At 58.8% G+C, this 17,064-nt stretch overlaps 1 protein-coding gene across 5 annotated transcripts in view; it reads left to right on the forward strand.

The window, feature by feature from the left end:
• SH3PXD2A (SH3 and PX domains 2A) overlaps positions 1-16,661 on the forward strand; it is a 234,593-nt gene extending 217,932 nt beyond the window's left edge. For all 5 annotated transcript variants that reach the window (XM_002718709.6, XM_002718708.6, XM_008270470.5 and 2 more), the window contains 4 exons: positions 1,909-2,246; positions 3,948-3,997; positions 6,629-6,748; positions 7,676-16,661. In XM_002718709.6, the coding sequence (XP_002718755.3) occupies positions 1,909-2,246; positions 3,948-3,997; positions 6,629-6,748; positions 7,676-9,607 (2,440 nt within the window). In that variant the 3' untranslated portion in view covers positions 9,608-16,661. The remainder of the gene's footprint in view (positions 1-1,908; positions 2,247-3,947; positions 3,998-6,628; positions 6,749-7,675) is intronic.
• The last annotated feature ends 403 nt before the right edge of the window (positions 16,662-17,064 follow it).

A 17,064-nucleotide genomic window follows, 5' to 3' on the forward strand; every position in this document is an offset into this window, starting at 1 on the left:
AGGCCTGGGTGTCACATCTCCTCCCTCGCAGTCCCCCCTAGGAGACCCTCTCCCCACAGCTCAGGAGCGTGCACTTAGGAACACAGCTTCCTCTGAGACACGAGACCACCCGGCTGTGGACCAGCTGCTGCCAACAGCCACGCTGGGTGATGGCTGCCGCTGGCTCTGCTTCTCGGAGCCCCGGCTGTGGGCGCACAGGAAGAACAGACATCCTTATGGGTTGTTCCCTCCCTGCTTCTGTTTGCATCCCATTATGTCAGGGAGCGGGGACAGCTCCCTGACCACTGCGTCTGCCTTCCGAGCCCCAGACAGGTGAGCTGGGACAGGCAGGCCGCCTGCACGTCCCTGTGATGCGAGCAGCAGTGCCGTTCTCCCCTGGGCTTTCCAGCGGAGCTCAGTGGGTGGGGACTCCGGCTCCCACAGTCCTTTTCCCCTAATGAGCACCCAGGGCTTGCTTCCCATGGCAGTCCCCTGGGTGCCCCCGAGAGGACCATCTGCAGGCTGGCCCAGGCTCTCCGACCGTGGCATGACCAGCTTGTCCTTCAGAGCACCCGGATCAGGGTCAAGAATAAGGGGACCTTGGGAGGGAGAGCCTGGTGCGTCCCAGGGAGCAGATGGGCCGTAGCAGCCGGGACCTGGGGGCGCTGGCCGGCGACAGCCAGACCACAGCGAAAAGGGAAACGCTCGTTTGAAGAAGTCGCCGAATCGCCAGAAATTAAGTCAGCCCTGTCATTTGCCTTTTGCTTTTGTTTGAGTTTTTGGTTTTGTTTTGGTTTTACCATAGCGGTGGTTTTAATTTTACCGTCTTGTGCTTTAGTCTTTTCATTTGCACGTCCTGCTCTTGGAGCCCCACCTAGAAAGACCCTCTCCATCCCCATGACTACATATTCACGACTTCCTCTCTTTCCTCTCTCCCTCTTGAATTTCGCTATATGATGTGTGTGCGGCCAGGGCCTCGCTCACTTGTTTTTCCTAACTGGTAAGCAGCCAGTTGCACCCAGTTTACCTGGGGAGCGCTCTGTCCTTGCCCCCTAACTGGGCTGCCGGCCGAGCCGTGAGCCTGGACTGTCGGCCTGCAGTGGACCAGCTGTGCCCTGGGCAGTCTTCTCTGTGGACATCTTGGTTTCAATGTGTCCTGGATGCTCTTTTTTTTAGATTTATTTCAAAGAGTTAGAGGGAGAGGGGGAAAGACAGCTTGTCTATCTGCTGGGTCACTCCCCAGATGGCCACAACAGCTGGGGCTGGACTAGGCTGAAGCCAGAAGCTTCTGGGTCACCCACGTGGGTGCAGTCCCAAGGCGGACCATCCTCCACTGCTTTCCCAGGCACATTGGCACGGAGCTCCATCAGAAGTGCAGTAGCCGGGTTTCGAACCTGTCCCCATGTTCGGGGGGGCAGCTTTGTCCACTACTGCACGACACCAGCCCCTCCCTCCCTCCCTGTCATGGAGGAGATGAAAATTGAGCTGCAGGGAAAGGACCTGAGCCGTGCACAGGGCGTCTGCCTCTGACGTCACTTCCCCTTTCCCAGGGCGTTGAACTCCCCATGCCACTTTCACGCCTCCCCCTGTCCTCAGCGTTACCCTTAAGTGACTGGGAGGTAGCAGGCCGTTGTGACATCGACCTTTTGAGCAACCCAAAATTTGAAAGTCGGGTCTCAGATGTCACGTTTGCGTAGCTTTGCAGAATGAGAGGCCACACCAAGAGGGATCAGGCAAAGCCGAGGAACCCGAGCGGTGTCTGCCTGCCCACCTCCCGGTGCTCCCCGGGCAGTTGGGTTGCCAAGCCGCATCCTGAGTAGGGCCGGGAAAGCTCAGCGGGACGAGGCCAAGTGGAGACTAGGGCCTGGGAGTGGGGCGTGAGGTCAGGCATCAGTGCTGCAGTGACCGTGTGGCCCTGTGCACCCACAGATACCTGGGCAAAGAAGGCTGGGCGCCGGCCTCCTACCTAAAGAAGGCCAAAGATGACCTGCCGGCCCGCAAGAAGAACCTGGCAGGCCCGGTGGAGATCATCGGGAACATCATGGAGATCAGCAACCTGCTGAACAAGAAGGCGTCCGGGGACAAGGAGACGCCCCCCGCCGACGGGGAGGGCCCCGAGGCCCCCGTTGCCAAGAAGGAGATCAGCCTGCCCATCCTCTGCAACGCTTCCAACGGCAGCCCTCTGGGCGTCCCCGAGAGGACGCTTTCGAAGCTGGCCCAGGGCTCCCCGGCCGTGGCCAGGATCGCCCCTCAGAGGGCCCAGATCAGTAAGTGGCCTCTGAGCTTGGTGGCCCTCCTGCAGAGCTCGGCACAGCCTGGGCGTGGGCTGTAAGGAAAGCCCCCGCCCCTTCTTCCCGAGCTACTTGCCCACCCCTGACCCTCGCACTGTCCGCGCGTCCCGTGCCCGTCACAGGAGTGAAGGCAGGGGAGTATGACGACTCTGCTCCCCTCAGCTGAAGGTAAACTCCCCGGGGCTGCGGCTGCCTGCGCCCCCTTCTCCCAAGCAGAGCCAGGAATGGTCACGCGAGATAAGCGTGTCCCAAGAGCAAGGCGCATTCTCCTCTGCAGTGAGCACCTTGAGATCCGGACGGGTGACGTGTGGCTCGTTTTTAAAAGCGGCCACACTGTCCTGGGTGAGCGGTGGCCCTGCCTGCAGAGCCACAGCCCCCGCGAGAACACCTGTCCAGCCTCTGCTGCTCCTCCCCGTTGCCTTCCCCCGTTTCTGGAAACCTGAGAGACTGGGCCGTGGGGGCTTCCCCGATGTCCGCCACGAGGCTTCTTGGAGACTGCCCTCCGTGCTCAGAGGAGAGACTGGGCTCGCGGGCCCATTCCATCCCTGGCCCTGCGGCGCCCTTGGTTGAGGGTTAAACTGAGCTGATTGTGCGAGACCAGCTTCTGCTCTTGTCCAGCTGTTTATGATACCTGGAGCCAGGTGGTGGTTTTTTGAGCTTAGCTGTGAACTCAGGTTGGTGAAGTGCCTGAAAGCTGTTAGGCAACCGGTTGGGACAGGTGCAGTGGGTATCTCCCCTGCTGCCTGACCTTGTGCTGGCTTCTGAAGCCATGGTTGTGAGCCAAAACTAGATGTGGTCTCTGCTTCTGATTTTGAAATCTGTGCACGCTTAACCTTCAAAAATGCCCACATCTGTACACTTTGAAAAAGCATGCAAGATTTCAGACCCTCTAAAGGGGTCCTGGAGCACACCAGAGCAGCCCAACCAAGGCCTGCCGTGATGCCGAGCGCCAGCACTCCCATAAATGCTTGCCAGAAGCATGGGCCTCCTAGTGTTAGTGGCGATGGGTGGGATAGGTTCTTGTCTTCATGCAAGAAAGACTTCAGATGGGAGACAGAAGTGGTGAGCAAGGTAGCAAGGTGTAATGGGGTAGGGTACCCATCAGAACAGTTGGGACAGCACTCAAACTGGGGAAAGCAAGGTTACATGGTTAACGGAGGGAATGCACCTGGCAGGCCAGACAGGCGGCTCGGGAGAGAGCCGAGTTGAGTGTGTGGTTCTGTATTCAGACTGGGGCTTATAAGGGAAAGGGATCCAGTGTTTTCTGCTTTTCTCCTCCCCCTCCTCCCTCTTCTCAGGACAAAGGTTGCTGAGTGTGAATCAGGTGAGCTCCCTCCCAAGGTTTCACTGCTCAGTGCTGTCAGACTGGGGAGCCCACCTGGCTGAGGGCAGGGGCGCCTGCCCGGGAGGAAGGATGTTCAGGTTTCACTGCTCGGTGTTATCAGGCCGGGGAACCCACGTGGTGCTGAGACTCCAGTGAAGTTACCGGGGTGTGGGTGGGACCTTGTAGTGTAAAGTCCTGGGCTGCTTCCCGGGGAGCTCCTGCAGGTGCCTTGTCTTCCTCAGGCCCCTCACACACAGGCCGAGTCCTGACTTCCTGCCTAACACTGGGCACACCGAGGGAAGGCCGGTGGCAGCTCTGTGGCGCAGCGGCTGAACCCCTGTTTCTTCTTCTAGGCTCCCCGAACCTGAGGACGAGGCCTCCGCCCCGCAGGGAGTCCAGCCTGGTATGTGACTGAGTTTCCTGCCCGCTGTCCTTGCCTGGGCTGTGCTGCAGCAGGCCGGAGCAAGGGCTGCCCGCCCAAGAGCCTCTCCGGCCTGTGGAGCTGGGGCAGGAGCCTGCGGGCCCAGCCTTTCTGGGGTCCTGGCTAGCCGTCTCAAGTTTTATTCATTTATTTTCACTTTGTTTGAAGAGACAGAGACCTCCTAGCCTGCTGGTTCACTTCCCAAATGCCTACAACAGCCAGGGCTGAGCCAGGCTGAAGTCAGAGGTCTGGAACTCAGCCTCTCCCACATGGGTGGCAGGGACCCACAAACTTGAGCCCTCGTCTGCTGCTTCCCAGGGTCTGCATTAGCAGGAAACTGGATGGGAAGTGGAGGAGCCAGGTCTCGAACAGGCATTCCAGTGTGGGATGTGGGTGTCCCAAGCAGTGTCCCCACTGCTGTGCCAAACGCCCGCCCCCGGTGGCTAGACAGTTTATAATCGGAAACGCACTGCGCTCCCAAGCTAAATAAATCCATCCCAGCCGCTGAGCTGGCAGACATAAACATTTAGACTGGCCGGCAGGAGTGTCCAAAAGGGCATTGGCAGGGGCTGGAAATGGGGCTGCTGTCCATGTTAGCTTGGAAGCCTTTTGGTTTTGCCCTGCTCCGCGATGCCTGACGGATGTGGTGGACGCCAGAGCCTCGGAGGGCAGGGCTGACCCGTGAGCGTCCTCCATGGGGACAGTGAGTCACGAGGATTGGCTCACGTTCATGCCCAGGCTTACAGAGGGTCAAGGCTGCTGAGCTCCCTGGGGCCTGTGGGCGGGGTGTCCAGGTGCCCAGACCTGCAGGCAGGCAGGGGCTAGGGCCTGGGGTGGCCACAATGCTGGTGGCAAGCTTAGAGCGCTGGAACAAAGACTTACCACGGGGGAGCAGGTGGGGGCCCTGGGCCTGCGAGGCACAGCTTTGTCTTCCACGTCTGGTACTCAGGAGCTGAGAGATGCTGGGCCAGCCACTTAGCCTCCAGAGGTCTCCATTTCCTTATCTGTAAGATGGGGACAGCCCTGGCCACCCCTGATACGGGGCTGTCGTGAGGCTGAGTCAGCTGGTTCATGTAAGGGACGGGCTGTGTCTGGGCTCGAGGTCAGCGACAGCGGCCCTGGAGGGAGTTCTCGGTCCACGCAGGGTAGGTCTTCCGCACGGCAGGGTTTCGGAAGACTTGGTCCCTGGGGAGGAGGCCTTCTCGCCCCAGCCAGAGGCCCTGGTGGGGTTTCTTTCTCCCCCCTTGGGTTTTACAGCTGCACAGTGGATCCTCCTTCCCCTTTACCACTTAGCCCTGGCTGATTCTTTTCAGGCAGACTTGATTTCGCCAGGAGGAGGGTGGTTCCTTCCACGCTTAGCAGATGCAGGGCTGCTGTTTCCAGTTACGCCTGCCTGCCCCGGGGGCTGCGCTGGGCTGGGCCGGGCTGCATCTGCTCCCAGGCACAGCTCAGAGCCAGGCAGTGGGGCTGAGAAAATAGGCTGATTCACACGGCCCCTCGAAACCAGCTTCCTCCCACCCTCGTTGTCTCTGACCCAGAGCAGCTCACTTTCAACTGGGGGGGTTAGGGGGTGCTGAGCCTCAGGCCAGGAAAGCTTGGAAGACGTTTCTAGAGTGTTGACTTCAGCTTGTGTTTACCGGGCTCCTCCTGTGCCCCTGTGGCAGGGTCAGAAGTGATGGACGCTATCCTGGTGATCCTCTTCATGGCCTTGTTACTGGTCCCATTTTACAGATGAGAAAACTGAGGCTCAGAGAGGTCTCAGGTCTCGCCCAGGGCCACGTGGCTGGTGAGAGGCTGGGTCTGGAATCCAACAGGGCCACGTGCCATCTTCCTGCTGCACCACCGCTGCTTCCCCTCCTTACTCCCACCCTCTTTTTTCCCCCCAACTGTTTTGTTGTAACCACTTTGTATAAAGGAGGACAAACTTTGGCACCATCATAAGGACCAGACTTTCCTTGCCCAACCCACTGCTCCCACAGGCACCCACCCCCTTGAGGGAAAGCTGTGCCCCTTTGCCCTGCCTCTGCTGCCCATGTCCCACCGCAGCCGGCACCCTTGGACTCTGGGATGGTGGCGCGCCTCTCTGCAGGGCGCTAAGCTACACCCAGGATTTGTTAGAGCACTTTGCCTTTTCATGTGTAATTAGGGACGTCGCCATGAAGGCATCTGAAAACTGGACCCCCAGACACAAGGGAACAGTCCTGGGTGAGCAGGGAGTGTCGTGACAGCCGAGACAAGCCCCAAGGGACTCCTATGTAGGATTTTTTTTTTAAGATTTATTTATTTATTTGAAAGTCAGTTACACAGAAAGAGGGGTCTTCCATCCGCTGGTTCACTCCCCAGCTGGCTGCAATGGCCGGATCTGTGCCGATTTAAAGCCAGGAGCCAGGAGCTTCTTCCGGGTCTCCCATGTGGGTGCAGGGGCACAAGGACTTGAACCAGTACCTATATGGGAAACCGGCACTGCAGGGGGCTTTACCCACTACACCATGGCACCGCCCCCACCCCTTACATAGGATTTAAGTCTCTGGAGGGCAGGCTGTTGGGGACAGTCACTGCCCGATTACCGCCTCACAGGGTGGGTTTTGCTCACCGCGTGCCTGTCCACCTTAGGGGTTCCAGCTGCCGAAGCCCCCGGAGCCCCCTTCTGTGGAGGTGGAGTACTACACCATCGCCGAGTTCCAGTCGTGCATCTCGGACGGCATCAGCTTTCGGGGCGGCCAGAAGGCCGAGGTGAGCCCAGGCCGGGAAGCCGAGGACTTGGGTTCATGGCGGCCAAGGGCCTGATGCATTTCCCACTGTCTGCCTTGCTGGCTAGGCTCCTGGGGGCCCAGCGGGAAGGGCACAGACACGAGCCCCGCGGCCGTGAGCGTTCCCCCTAAACCAGGCAGGGCCGCAGCTGGGACGCCTGCCTCAGCCGCTCACAGTGCCGGCTCAGCGTCTCCCAGAGCCCACGAGGAGCTGGAAGTGGAGGTGCCTCAACTCGGAGGGCCGCGGTGGGCGGGGGGCCGAGCCGCTCCGTCCTGAATGCAGGCTCCAGTCAGGGACGGGGTGGGCTGGGGGTCTTCTAGACATATGGATTCTTGGTGGGCCGTAGGGACCAGCAACAGCGTAACTCTGTGTGTGTGTGTGTGTGTGTGTGTGTGTAAGGCAGAGAGCCAGAGCTCTTCCATTCCCTAGTTCATACCCCCAAATGCCTGCAACAGCCAGGAGCTTGGAACTCCACCCAGGTCTCCCACGTGGATGGCAAGGACCCAAGTTCTTGAGCCATCACCTTGGCCTCCCAGGGCACACACCAGCAGGGAGCTGGGTTGGAAACAGTAACTGGGACCCTAACCAGGCCCTTGGATGTGGGATGCAGACATCGTGAACTGCTGACTTAAACTGCACCGAACACCCACCCCAGGAACACAGGCGTAGCGGCTGAGGGGAGGGAAGGCCAGCCCGACCAGGGGGCTCACGAAGCCTTGGAGGATCAGGGAGAGGGAGGTGGAGGGCGGGAGTGCCCCGACCAGGAGATGACACAGAGGCCGAGGTTTAAATTCCGGCTCGTCTCTGGCTGCTGAGTAGGGTCTTGGGCCACCTACTCAGTTTGCTTGTTGGTAGAGCAATCCCAGAGTCAAAACATGACGTCACTGGCCTTCTGCCCTCTCCCCCCAGGTCATCGATAAGAATTCAGGCGGCTGGTGGTACGTGCAGATCGGCGACAAGGAGGGCTGGGCCCCCGCGTCCTACATCGACAAACGCAAGAAGCCCAACCTGAGCCGCCGCACCAGCACGCTGACCCGGCCCAAGGTGCCGCCCCCAGCGCCCCCCAGCAAGCCCAAGGAGGCTGAGGAGGGGCCCGCCGCTGCCAGCGAGAGCCGGGACTCTCCCGTGAAGCTCAAGTACGAGGAGCCCGAGTACGACGTCCCTGCCTTTGGCTGTGACTCCGAGCCAGAGCTGAGCGAGGAGCCCCCGGAGGACCAGGGCCCTGGGGACAGGCGGCCCGCCCAGCCCCCCCGGCCCTCGCCCTCCTCCCTGCAGCGGGCCCGCTTCAAGGTGGGTGAGTCCTCCGAAGACGTGGCCCTGGAGGAGGAGACCATCTACGAGAACGAGGGCTTCAGGCCCTTGGCGGAGGACGCCCTGTCGGCCAGAGGCTCCTCCGGAGACAGCGACTCCCCGGGGGGCTCCTCGCTGTCCCTTGCACGGAAGAACTCCCCCAAATCGGGCTCCCCCAAGTCCTCATCACTCCTGAAGCTAAAGGCCGAAAAGAATGCCCAGGCAGAACTCGGCAAGAACCACTCCTCGGCCTCCTTCGCTTCATCCATCACCATCACCACCACCTGCTCCTCCTCCTCCTCATCTTCCTCCTCCTCCTTGTCCAAGAACGGGGGCGAGCTGAAGCCCCGCTCCGCCTCGGACGCAGGCATCCGGGGCGCTCCCCCGGTCGGGGTGAGGAAGGACGTCGACACCAGGGCCGGGCTGGGCTGTGCCCGGGCCAAGCCTTCAGTGCGGCCCAAGCCCCTGCTGAACCGGGCCGAGTCGCAGAGCCAGGAGAAGATGGACATCAGCACTTTACGGCGCCAGCTGCGGCCCACCGGCCAGCTCCGGGCTGGTCTCAAGGGCTCGAGGAGCGAGGACTCGGAGCTGCCCCCGCAGACGGCCTCCGAGGGCTCGAGTGAGGCATCCAGGAGGGGCTCGGCCGACACCATCGCACCACCGTCCCCCACCAAGAAGGAGCGGGAGGGGCCCGCCGCCTCCTACGTGACACGCAGCGCCTACCAGAAGGCCCAGGACTCGGAGATCAGCTTCCCCGCCGGCGCGGAGGTGCGCGTGCTTGAGAAGCTGGAGAGCGGGTGGTGGTACGTGAGGTTCGGGGAGCTGGAGGGCTGGGCCCCCTCCCACTACCTGGTGCTTGGCGAGAACGAGCAGCCAGAGCCCAAAGAGCTGGACCCAGGGCCCACCAAGGGCAAGTCCGACAGCCTGGAGAAGACGGAGCGGCAGGTGCAGGCACTGAACACCGCCAACCAGAGCAAGAGGGCCACGCCGCCCATTCCCTGCAAGCCCCCAGGGGGCTTCGGCAAGAGCTCGGGGCCCGCGGCTGTGAAGATGAGGAACGGCGTGCGGCAGGTGGCCGTCAGGCCCCAGTCAGTGTTTGTGTCCCCGCCACCCAAGGACAACAACCTGTCCTGCGCCCTGCGGAGGAACGAGTCGCTCACAGCCACCGACAGCCTCCGGGGCGTTCGCCGAAACTCCTCCTTCAGCACCGCCCGCTCTGCGGCTGCCGAGGCCAAGGGCCGCCTGGCCGAACGGGCTGCCAGCCAGGGCTCGGACTCGCCACTGCTGCCCACTCAGCGCAACGGCATCCCCGTGTCCCCCGTGCGACCCAAGCCCATTGAGAAGTCCCAGTTTATCCACAATAACCTCAAGGATGTGTATGTCTCTATTGCAGACTACGAGGGCGATGAAGAGACAGCGGGCTTCCAGGAAGGGGTGTCCATGGAGGTTCTGGAGCGGAACCCCAATGGCTGGTGGTACTGCCAGATCCTGGATGGGGTGAAGCCCTTCAAAGGCTGGGTGCCTTCCAACTACCTGGAGAAAAAGAACTAAGAGGCCACGTGGCCCTGCTCCAGCCTCGGTGTGCCGCCGTGGCCACCCGCTGGACGCGCCGCGAGATGCAGACAAAAGGGAAAAGGGAAATGGGGGGGTGGGGGGTGGGCAGTCTAAACCCTGCAAGTATGTGGCCCTCCAGGTGCCCCCTCCAGGCTGTCCCAGCTGGGAGGGAGGGTATGGCAGAGGCTCACATAGGGTAGGGAAGGGACTAGGCGGGCAGGGAGGGAGGGGGTATCCCAGGCCTGGGACCAGAGACCAGAAAGCTGGGACCCACATGTGCAGCTTGGTGACTTCACAGATGGCCTGTGCGCCATTTGGGACAGGCCGTGTGGGAAACCCTGATTGTGCCTTTGCTGCCAGTCTGGGAACGATGTGGTCTTGGGGCCTCTAGCATCCTGTCCCTGCTCGGCCCAGTCTTGGTTGCTGGCGGTTGCCAGTGGAGGGAGCCTAGTTCTGTCCTCGTCGACGTTTGTATGTTATGCTGGTTTCCCAGGAATTTCGAGGACACAGCTGCCGCTGGGCTTGGAGGTGTCGCTTGAGAGCTCCGAGGTCCTGCCTGGGGCCAGGCCACCAGCATGTTTCTTAGTTGAAGGACAAGTGACTCTCAGGGGCCAACAGAGCCCACCTGTCCTCGCCATCGTCCTGGTCTTGGGAACGCGCCCAGCGGGAGGGTGCGGCTGATTTGGGTGTTTCCAGGCAGGAGAGGTTTTCTGACCTGGGGATTGGATGTGGGACCTTTGGTTTGGGTCTTGTTTTAGGGGTCGTTTGGGGCCCAAGGCTGGGCAGCTCACATGGGAGGGGGTGGGGCGCAGATGGGGCTTTTCCGTTGTGTTCTTGTGGGACGGGGTGTTTCGTCTTTGCGTTTGTCCCATGTCCTTTCCCTCTACAAGCCAAAGTTATGTCGTTTGGTTCCCACTGTGGGGACGGCATCCGAGCCTGGCGCTTGCTGGAAGGTTTGGGGCCGTGTGAGCCCTGTGTCCCGGATGTCCGTGCTTCTGGTTCCCACGCAAACCCAGCGGGGCAGAAGTCCCCACCGGGAGGGAGGTGGTGGTATCGAGGAGCCTGGCTTTGGGAGAAAAGGCCGAGGCCCCTGTGTGAGTGCCCGCTCCTGGGCGAGGCCGGGAGCCCGACTCAGGAACTGGGGGGGGCACCCAGGGAGCCCAGCAGATGCCACCAACTGCCCTCTTTGGCCTGTTGGCAACACCATGGGTGCCTGAGAAGGATGGAGGGCCCCTGTGCCAGGAGCCACCCTGGCCTTCCCAAGGGGCAGTGCCCAGCGGGGAGAGAAGCGACAAGCGAAGTCACGAGTCCGCCTGTCGGCATTTCCAGGGAGGCCCCCAGAAGGCCCACCGGCTTCCCCAAGGACTCGCCCTTTGCTGGGAGTGGACTTCCACACGTGCCTTTGATTTCGGACAGATCAGGCTGCACAGCCACCGACGGAGAGGCCAGAGTCCTGGGCTGCGGGCCTCTGTCCTCCACGGAGGAGGAAAGGCCTTCCCAGGATCCCCAGGCCCTGTCCCTCGCCACCCACTGATGCTGGCAGCTACAGCACCTGCTCATGTTCTTCATCCAAGGGCCGTGGTGAGACTGTTTTGTTTCCTTTTATTTTGTTTAAAATTGAGATTAGTTCTTTTCTTCTGCTGGACAGTATTAAATAGAGCAGGATGTGGCGTTAATCTGCTAGATTGCAGTACTAATGGTAGCGGTGTAGTGTCTTCATATGAATATTATTTGTCCTTATGGAACAATAATGATAAAGAAGTGGTTCATTATTTTGTAATTAATGCACTTTAAATAGGTGGAATGGGACAAGACCCAGAGAGCAAAGTGCATTACTTAAAGATGCAGTATATGCTTTTCTCATTTTTAAACAGCACATATTTATTTTTTAAAAAAGTAATTTATGATTATTTAAAATAAAATTTAAAAGTAGAGTGACTGTCGGGTTAAAGGACCTTCCCCGTAGCTGTCTTCCAGGGAGAGGGCCCGCGGCCTCACTCCTCAGATGTCTGCACTGAGCCAGTTCAATCACTAGTGCGCCGGCCAGGCCAGGAGGACGTGCAGGGTGTCTGCCCAGCACCGAGCATCTCAGTTGGACTGGACCACAGTGCTGCCCAGAGCCTACCTTTCCTGCCCTGCCCCGCTGTCTGCACTGCCCCCTTGGGCCCTCTGCCACCCACATTCTCCCAGCTCCCCCGAGGACCCTCCTCCTCCTGATCCCTGGTGCTCCTGCGTGCTGGAGTAGTTAAGAGGCAGGACTGGAAGGGCCCCTGGAGGTCAGTCACTGCATCCCATCCCGCCCAGCTCCTGCAGCCCACGGCCAGGAAATGACTTCCCCGGTCTCACAGCTCCGCTCCTTAACGCCAGCGTTAACAGTGGGCCTCCCCACGCACCAGCCCTGCGCTCCTCCCCACCCCTGCTTAGGTGATTGTGTGGTCATCATGTTTACATTGTGGCATCCAGCCCCAAGGAAGGTGGGGAGTTGCTCAGGCATCTGGGGAAAGTGGGGAATGCTGCCACCTGGTGACAGCATGTAGATCTGGGACAGTGACCATGCCCCAGTCGTCACACCTCGCCCCTCACCATTGCCCCCTCTCACAGCACAAACCCTGCAAACCCAAAGACAATATTAATACTTGAAGCAAGAAGGGTGCATGCCAGTCCTTCTCACACACGGCCAGGGGCTGCCGGGCCTGTGCCCCTGGAATCCCCGCCCTCTCCAGGGCAAGAAGGCCCTTCCCTGGAGCTACTGAGCTGCTTTTGTGAGGTTGGAGGCACTGCCGGCAGCGGTGGAGGAGGGAGGGGCCTGTGGCTCTGACCCATCTGGAGGAAAACCAGATCGGACTAAAAAGAAAAAAGAAATCTCAGCAGCGTCCAAACCTAGTTTTCCATTAGTTGCAATTGAAAATGTGAAATGACATCATATTGCTGTATACTGCAACTTTAATCATAATGAGCCCTTCTGAGGTCATTATTGAGGTTTATATAATGCCTGAAGATGCAGCATTGGTGCTTTTCCTTTCTTTCAGTCTAAAGACCTTTACTTTGATTACTGGGGGCAGGGGGGAAGGAGGTGTCTTCATCTCCCCCCCACCTCTGTAAGAGCGGGCCTGGCTCCTCCATGCTCTTCACACTAGGGCCATGGGGGCAGCAAGTGGGAGCTGGGAGGGACACCCTGGAGCAGCAGGTGCACCACCTGCTCTGGGGGGAGCTCACTCCGCCCAGTGACAATGGCCTCAGCCTGCCCACTCCCCAGCCTGGCCCCAAAGGGTTTTCTCTTCCTCCTCGACTCTCTGTCTTGACGAAGGCATTATATAGAATCATCTTAACCATGTTCAGATGTTAGAGCAGCATATGTTACTGGCATTTATACCCATCGCTTTCCTCGGCAAGGCATGTTACAACTTTTTTTATCATCTAAGGAAAAAGATAAGGGAATTGTGGTCGAGCGTTACTTTCCTGTTACTAGTAATCGCAGCATAGGTGTAGAACTATTTAAGCTTAGACCTTGGTTTGGTAGTTTGGTTTTTTTAAGGAGTGGGGGAGACGAAGTAACCCCTTCCTTCCTCTTTGTATTTAACTAATATTTCTTCACGGTTACTCACTTCCCCTACCCCCTCCAAATACTTTGCATTCTCAATTGAAAATGAAAACAATCCGAGAGGCAGGAAAAGTGCAATATTACCAAGAGGGACGCCAGGCGTATCGGGCATTGCAGAGGTAGGGAGAGCCGCTGGCCATCTGCAGACAGCGCAAGGGGGGAGGCTGCTAGAAGGATCCTAACTGGAGCAGGTAGCGGGGTTGGTGCCCCCTTCCCCCCTCACCCTTTCCTGGCCAGACAGGTGGGTCTCTGCCTGAGCGCAGCCCCATTTTCTATTGGGTGGCGTCCACCCAGGAGAAAGGATTCAGGGACAGGCTGGGGGCTCTTGAGGGCCTAAGGCCCCAGTGCCAAGCGGAGCAAGGACCCCCAGGAACTGTTGCTTGTTTTCATTTCCATTGTTTTGTAGCCAGCTGCTCAGAGACCTGTCCCCAAAGCCACTCCCAGCAGCCCTCTCTCATCCCAGCCTCCTGATGTTTGGGCCGTGATCCTCTGGATGCATGTTTGAATCGTTCTAAAACTATGTAACCTCAGTTCTGTTTATGGGCAGGAATCCTAGATGCAACCAAGTCCTTTTTTTGGGGGGAGGGGGGTGTGTGGTGCCTTGAGCCCTGCATATCCCAGTGAGGCCCCTGCAGTGGGGCGGGACGGGGTGGGGGCGAGCTGGGCACACCCATTCATCTCAATGACTTCAGCCTGAGGAGCGAGCCGTGCCTCTGCCCCACACGCCAGACAGTCCAAGAATTTTTCATAGGGAAAGAAGGACCTGAGCGGTCTGCCCAGGTCTCTGCAGACAGAACCTCCCCCAACAGGTACCAGGCCGGCTGCCTCCTTCCTTGGCGCCGGTACAAAAAGTAGCGGGACGGGAAGTCCCCTCTGGTGCAGGCCCTGGGAGCTGTGACCTGCGGGCAATAGGCCCTCGCCACTGGTCCCCTCCACTTCCAGTACTGTACGCTTGCTGCTCCAGCCCCCAACTCGATGACTTTCTGTAGATACGGATCTCTGTGCCCGGGGCGGGGCTGCACCCCTGGGTGGGCCTCTCCCTCAGTGCATACACAGCTACATGCCCAGTGCAAAGCTTTCTGGGAAGAAAACCGTCCACATCGCTAAAACAATTGATTCCCTCACTTTTTTGAGGGTTATATGTTGAGTGTGTGTGTGTGTGTGTGTGTGTGTGTGTGGTAATTTCCCACTTGAACTAAATAATGGGGTTAGAGAAAAAGTACCGGGCAAGCGGTCTCCACTGAGCAAGTCCTTGGCATTGGGCAGGTCCCAAGGGACTCACAGCTTCTAGCAGCAAGTGTGTGTGTTAGTCACACACACAGTTCTGGCTGGAGAGTGCAATGTGTTTTTGTTTTTGTTTTTATAATTATTTTAAGTATTTAGTTGGAAACTTCACACTGGCATTAACAGATCTAGCAGCAGCAGCCTCGGCCATCATCCCAGGCTCCAAAATGAAAATGTGGAGGAGAGCCGCTGTCAGGTGTGGAGGCGCTGCCCCCTCCCACCCCCGTGGTGTGAGGCTCCCCATAGCACCAAAGAGCTGAGGGCCCCTCGGGTTTTGTTTCTCCGAACGTGGGGTGGTGGGCAAGGGAGAGAAGCCGCTCTGCCCAGCGTGACCTATGCCTGCATCTACCCCTGAACGCTTCCCGGCAGCACTGTGCAGGCTCCTGGGACCTTCCTGAACCCTCTGCTAAACCATCATCCCTAGCTGGGGCAGTCTGATGTCCCGTGGTCTCCGGGGCTGTGATCAGACCGGTGAGAGAACAGGGTTAGTGACCTACAGCCCCACCAGTTAGCCTTTTCCTCCCACTCTGTCCTTGCATGCCCGGGGCCCCAGGCCACAAGCTGGCCATGCTGGTGCTTGTACTGGTGGAAGGCTCTGCCTTCCGAGACCTTGAGCCCAACCTGCTATCGGGTTGGAATTGGCATGTGGTTCCCCTTCCCCCATCCTACCTTTCTCTCAAGTTTGCACTTGAATTTGACAATCAACACCCTCATCCCATCCCAGAACTTAGTGGCCTTAGAGAATAGCATCCCGTATTTCGAGGTCCCTGCCTTGCTCCCAGTTCCATCCCAGCCAATGGGCTGGGCCCCAGGAAGTCTGAGAGAATTGCCGTAGGGCAGAAGACTGGACTGCGCACGTCAGAGGCGAGTGAGAGGCACGTGAGAGGCGCGTGAGAGGCTGGGCATGTGCACGTTGGGGTGGCTGGGGCTGCCATCCCTTCCTGGGGAGGGGGCTTCCAGAAAAGACAGAGAGGTCTGAGAAGGCTCAGAGAGGGGTCCAGGTCTGGTCTTGTTGATTGGAAAGGAGGAGGAAGTCTGAGTGTTTCCGGAAGAAGAGAACGGACGGGGGGGAACTGGTGGTTCAGCACCTAAAGGCCTAGCCAGAGCAGGTTGAGAAACCCTTCAGATTTGGTCATAGAAGCTGCCAGAGAAAACTGTCAGTCACTAGCCGTGAGCCAGCTGGGTCTCCAGCAGGTCTCCTCCGTTTACTTAGTGGAAAGGACAAATACCCACAGCAAATAAACCTCTGAGTTCGGGACCCTGTTTCCAGACTGTCCGCCTGCCTCCCAGGTGCCCAGCTGGCTGGGCCCACGCCCCGTGATCCCATCCAACGCCAGCTCTCAAGCGGTGTGAATCAGACCAGCAGCCACAATCAGCTGTGCAACCAGGGACGCACGCGGGAACCCTTCTGTCTCTTGCAAGGGTCCTGAGGAGACCTGTGCAGGGGCTTTGTGGAGTCCGCGCTCCTGGCGTGACTCGGAGCTGGCAGAGTGCAGCCAGCCACGGGAGCAGCCTTCCATCTTTCCGGTGGCTTCCAACCAGGCTACCCGCTCCTCCGCATCCATGCAGAGGACGAAGGCTCTGCAGCAGATTGTCCCCGAATCCAGGACACGCATGGAAAGCACGTTCCTGGCACGCACGTCTGTGCCCAGCACACCCGAGGGGCAGGTCTGTGCAGCGTGGCTGTGCGCCCTGCAGAGCTGGGTTCACTGGCAGAGGTCTCTGAGGTTGTAGAACTTGGGAGAATTCCACTCGGCTCTCAGTGGGGCACTGGGGGCAGGAGGAGGCCTCCGCTAGGGTTTCCTTCCTCTCCCTCCACAGAGAAACTGGAGCAACGGCCGTTAGATGCAGTGCAGCTCGCTTTGAGTGCTAAAATAGTTCCAAGATCCATGGTGGTGCTAAACTATCTCCGTGTTTCTAATATTTTTAGTGAGTTTGTTTTTTCCTCACCACAAAAATGCAGTATCCCTGGGAAGGGGCCCCAGCCCCTGGCTGCCACTGTCCAGGTCCCTTCCTCACTTGGGCAGGACTCCTGGGCCTGCAGAAAATGCTGTGTCTTGGCATGCTTCTAGACTGTAAGATTTGGGTTGTTTTTTGTATTTTATGTTTACATGCATCTTGTATTTCCCTGAAGACTAAATAAAGTTTTTGGCCTTTTTAACTGAACAGACTCACCTCTTCATTCTATGACCAGCATCCCCACTCAGCCAGATGGCAAATGTCCCATTGTCCCAAAAGCAGGCACTGGGGGTTAGGGGGTCGTTGCCCCACTCCCACTGTTGGTGAGAGCTGTACTTGAACTCTCCTTGCTCCTCCTCCATGGTCAGGCGCCCTTCTGGGCAGTGGCCAAGTCCTTGGGAGAAGCAGGTCTCAGGGCCAAGGACACAACCAGCAGGCCTACCTGTACCAGACTCCACAGGAAGCAGGACAGGGTAGTCCTGGTGTGGGGAACAGCCCGCAGTTAGGTGGCCAGGTGCCCCATTGCCTCTGAGCCTGGCCTTGCCCGAAAAGCACCATTCCAACATCCTTTTCCTGCCACCAAACCCCCTTCCCCAGCACATTTACAGAA

The sequence above is a fragment of the Oryctolagus cuniculus genome, chromosome 15 (assembly GCF_051225735.1).
Source record: "Oryctolagus cuniculus isolate XC-2025 breed Fujian yellow rabbit chromosome 15, ASM5122573v1, whole genome shotgun sequence".
Lineage (NCBI taxonomy): Eukaryota > Metazoa > Chordata > Mammalia > Lagomorpha > Leporidae > Oryctolagus > Oryctolagus cuniculus.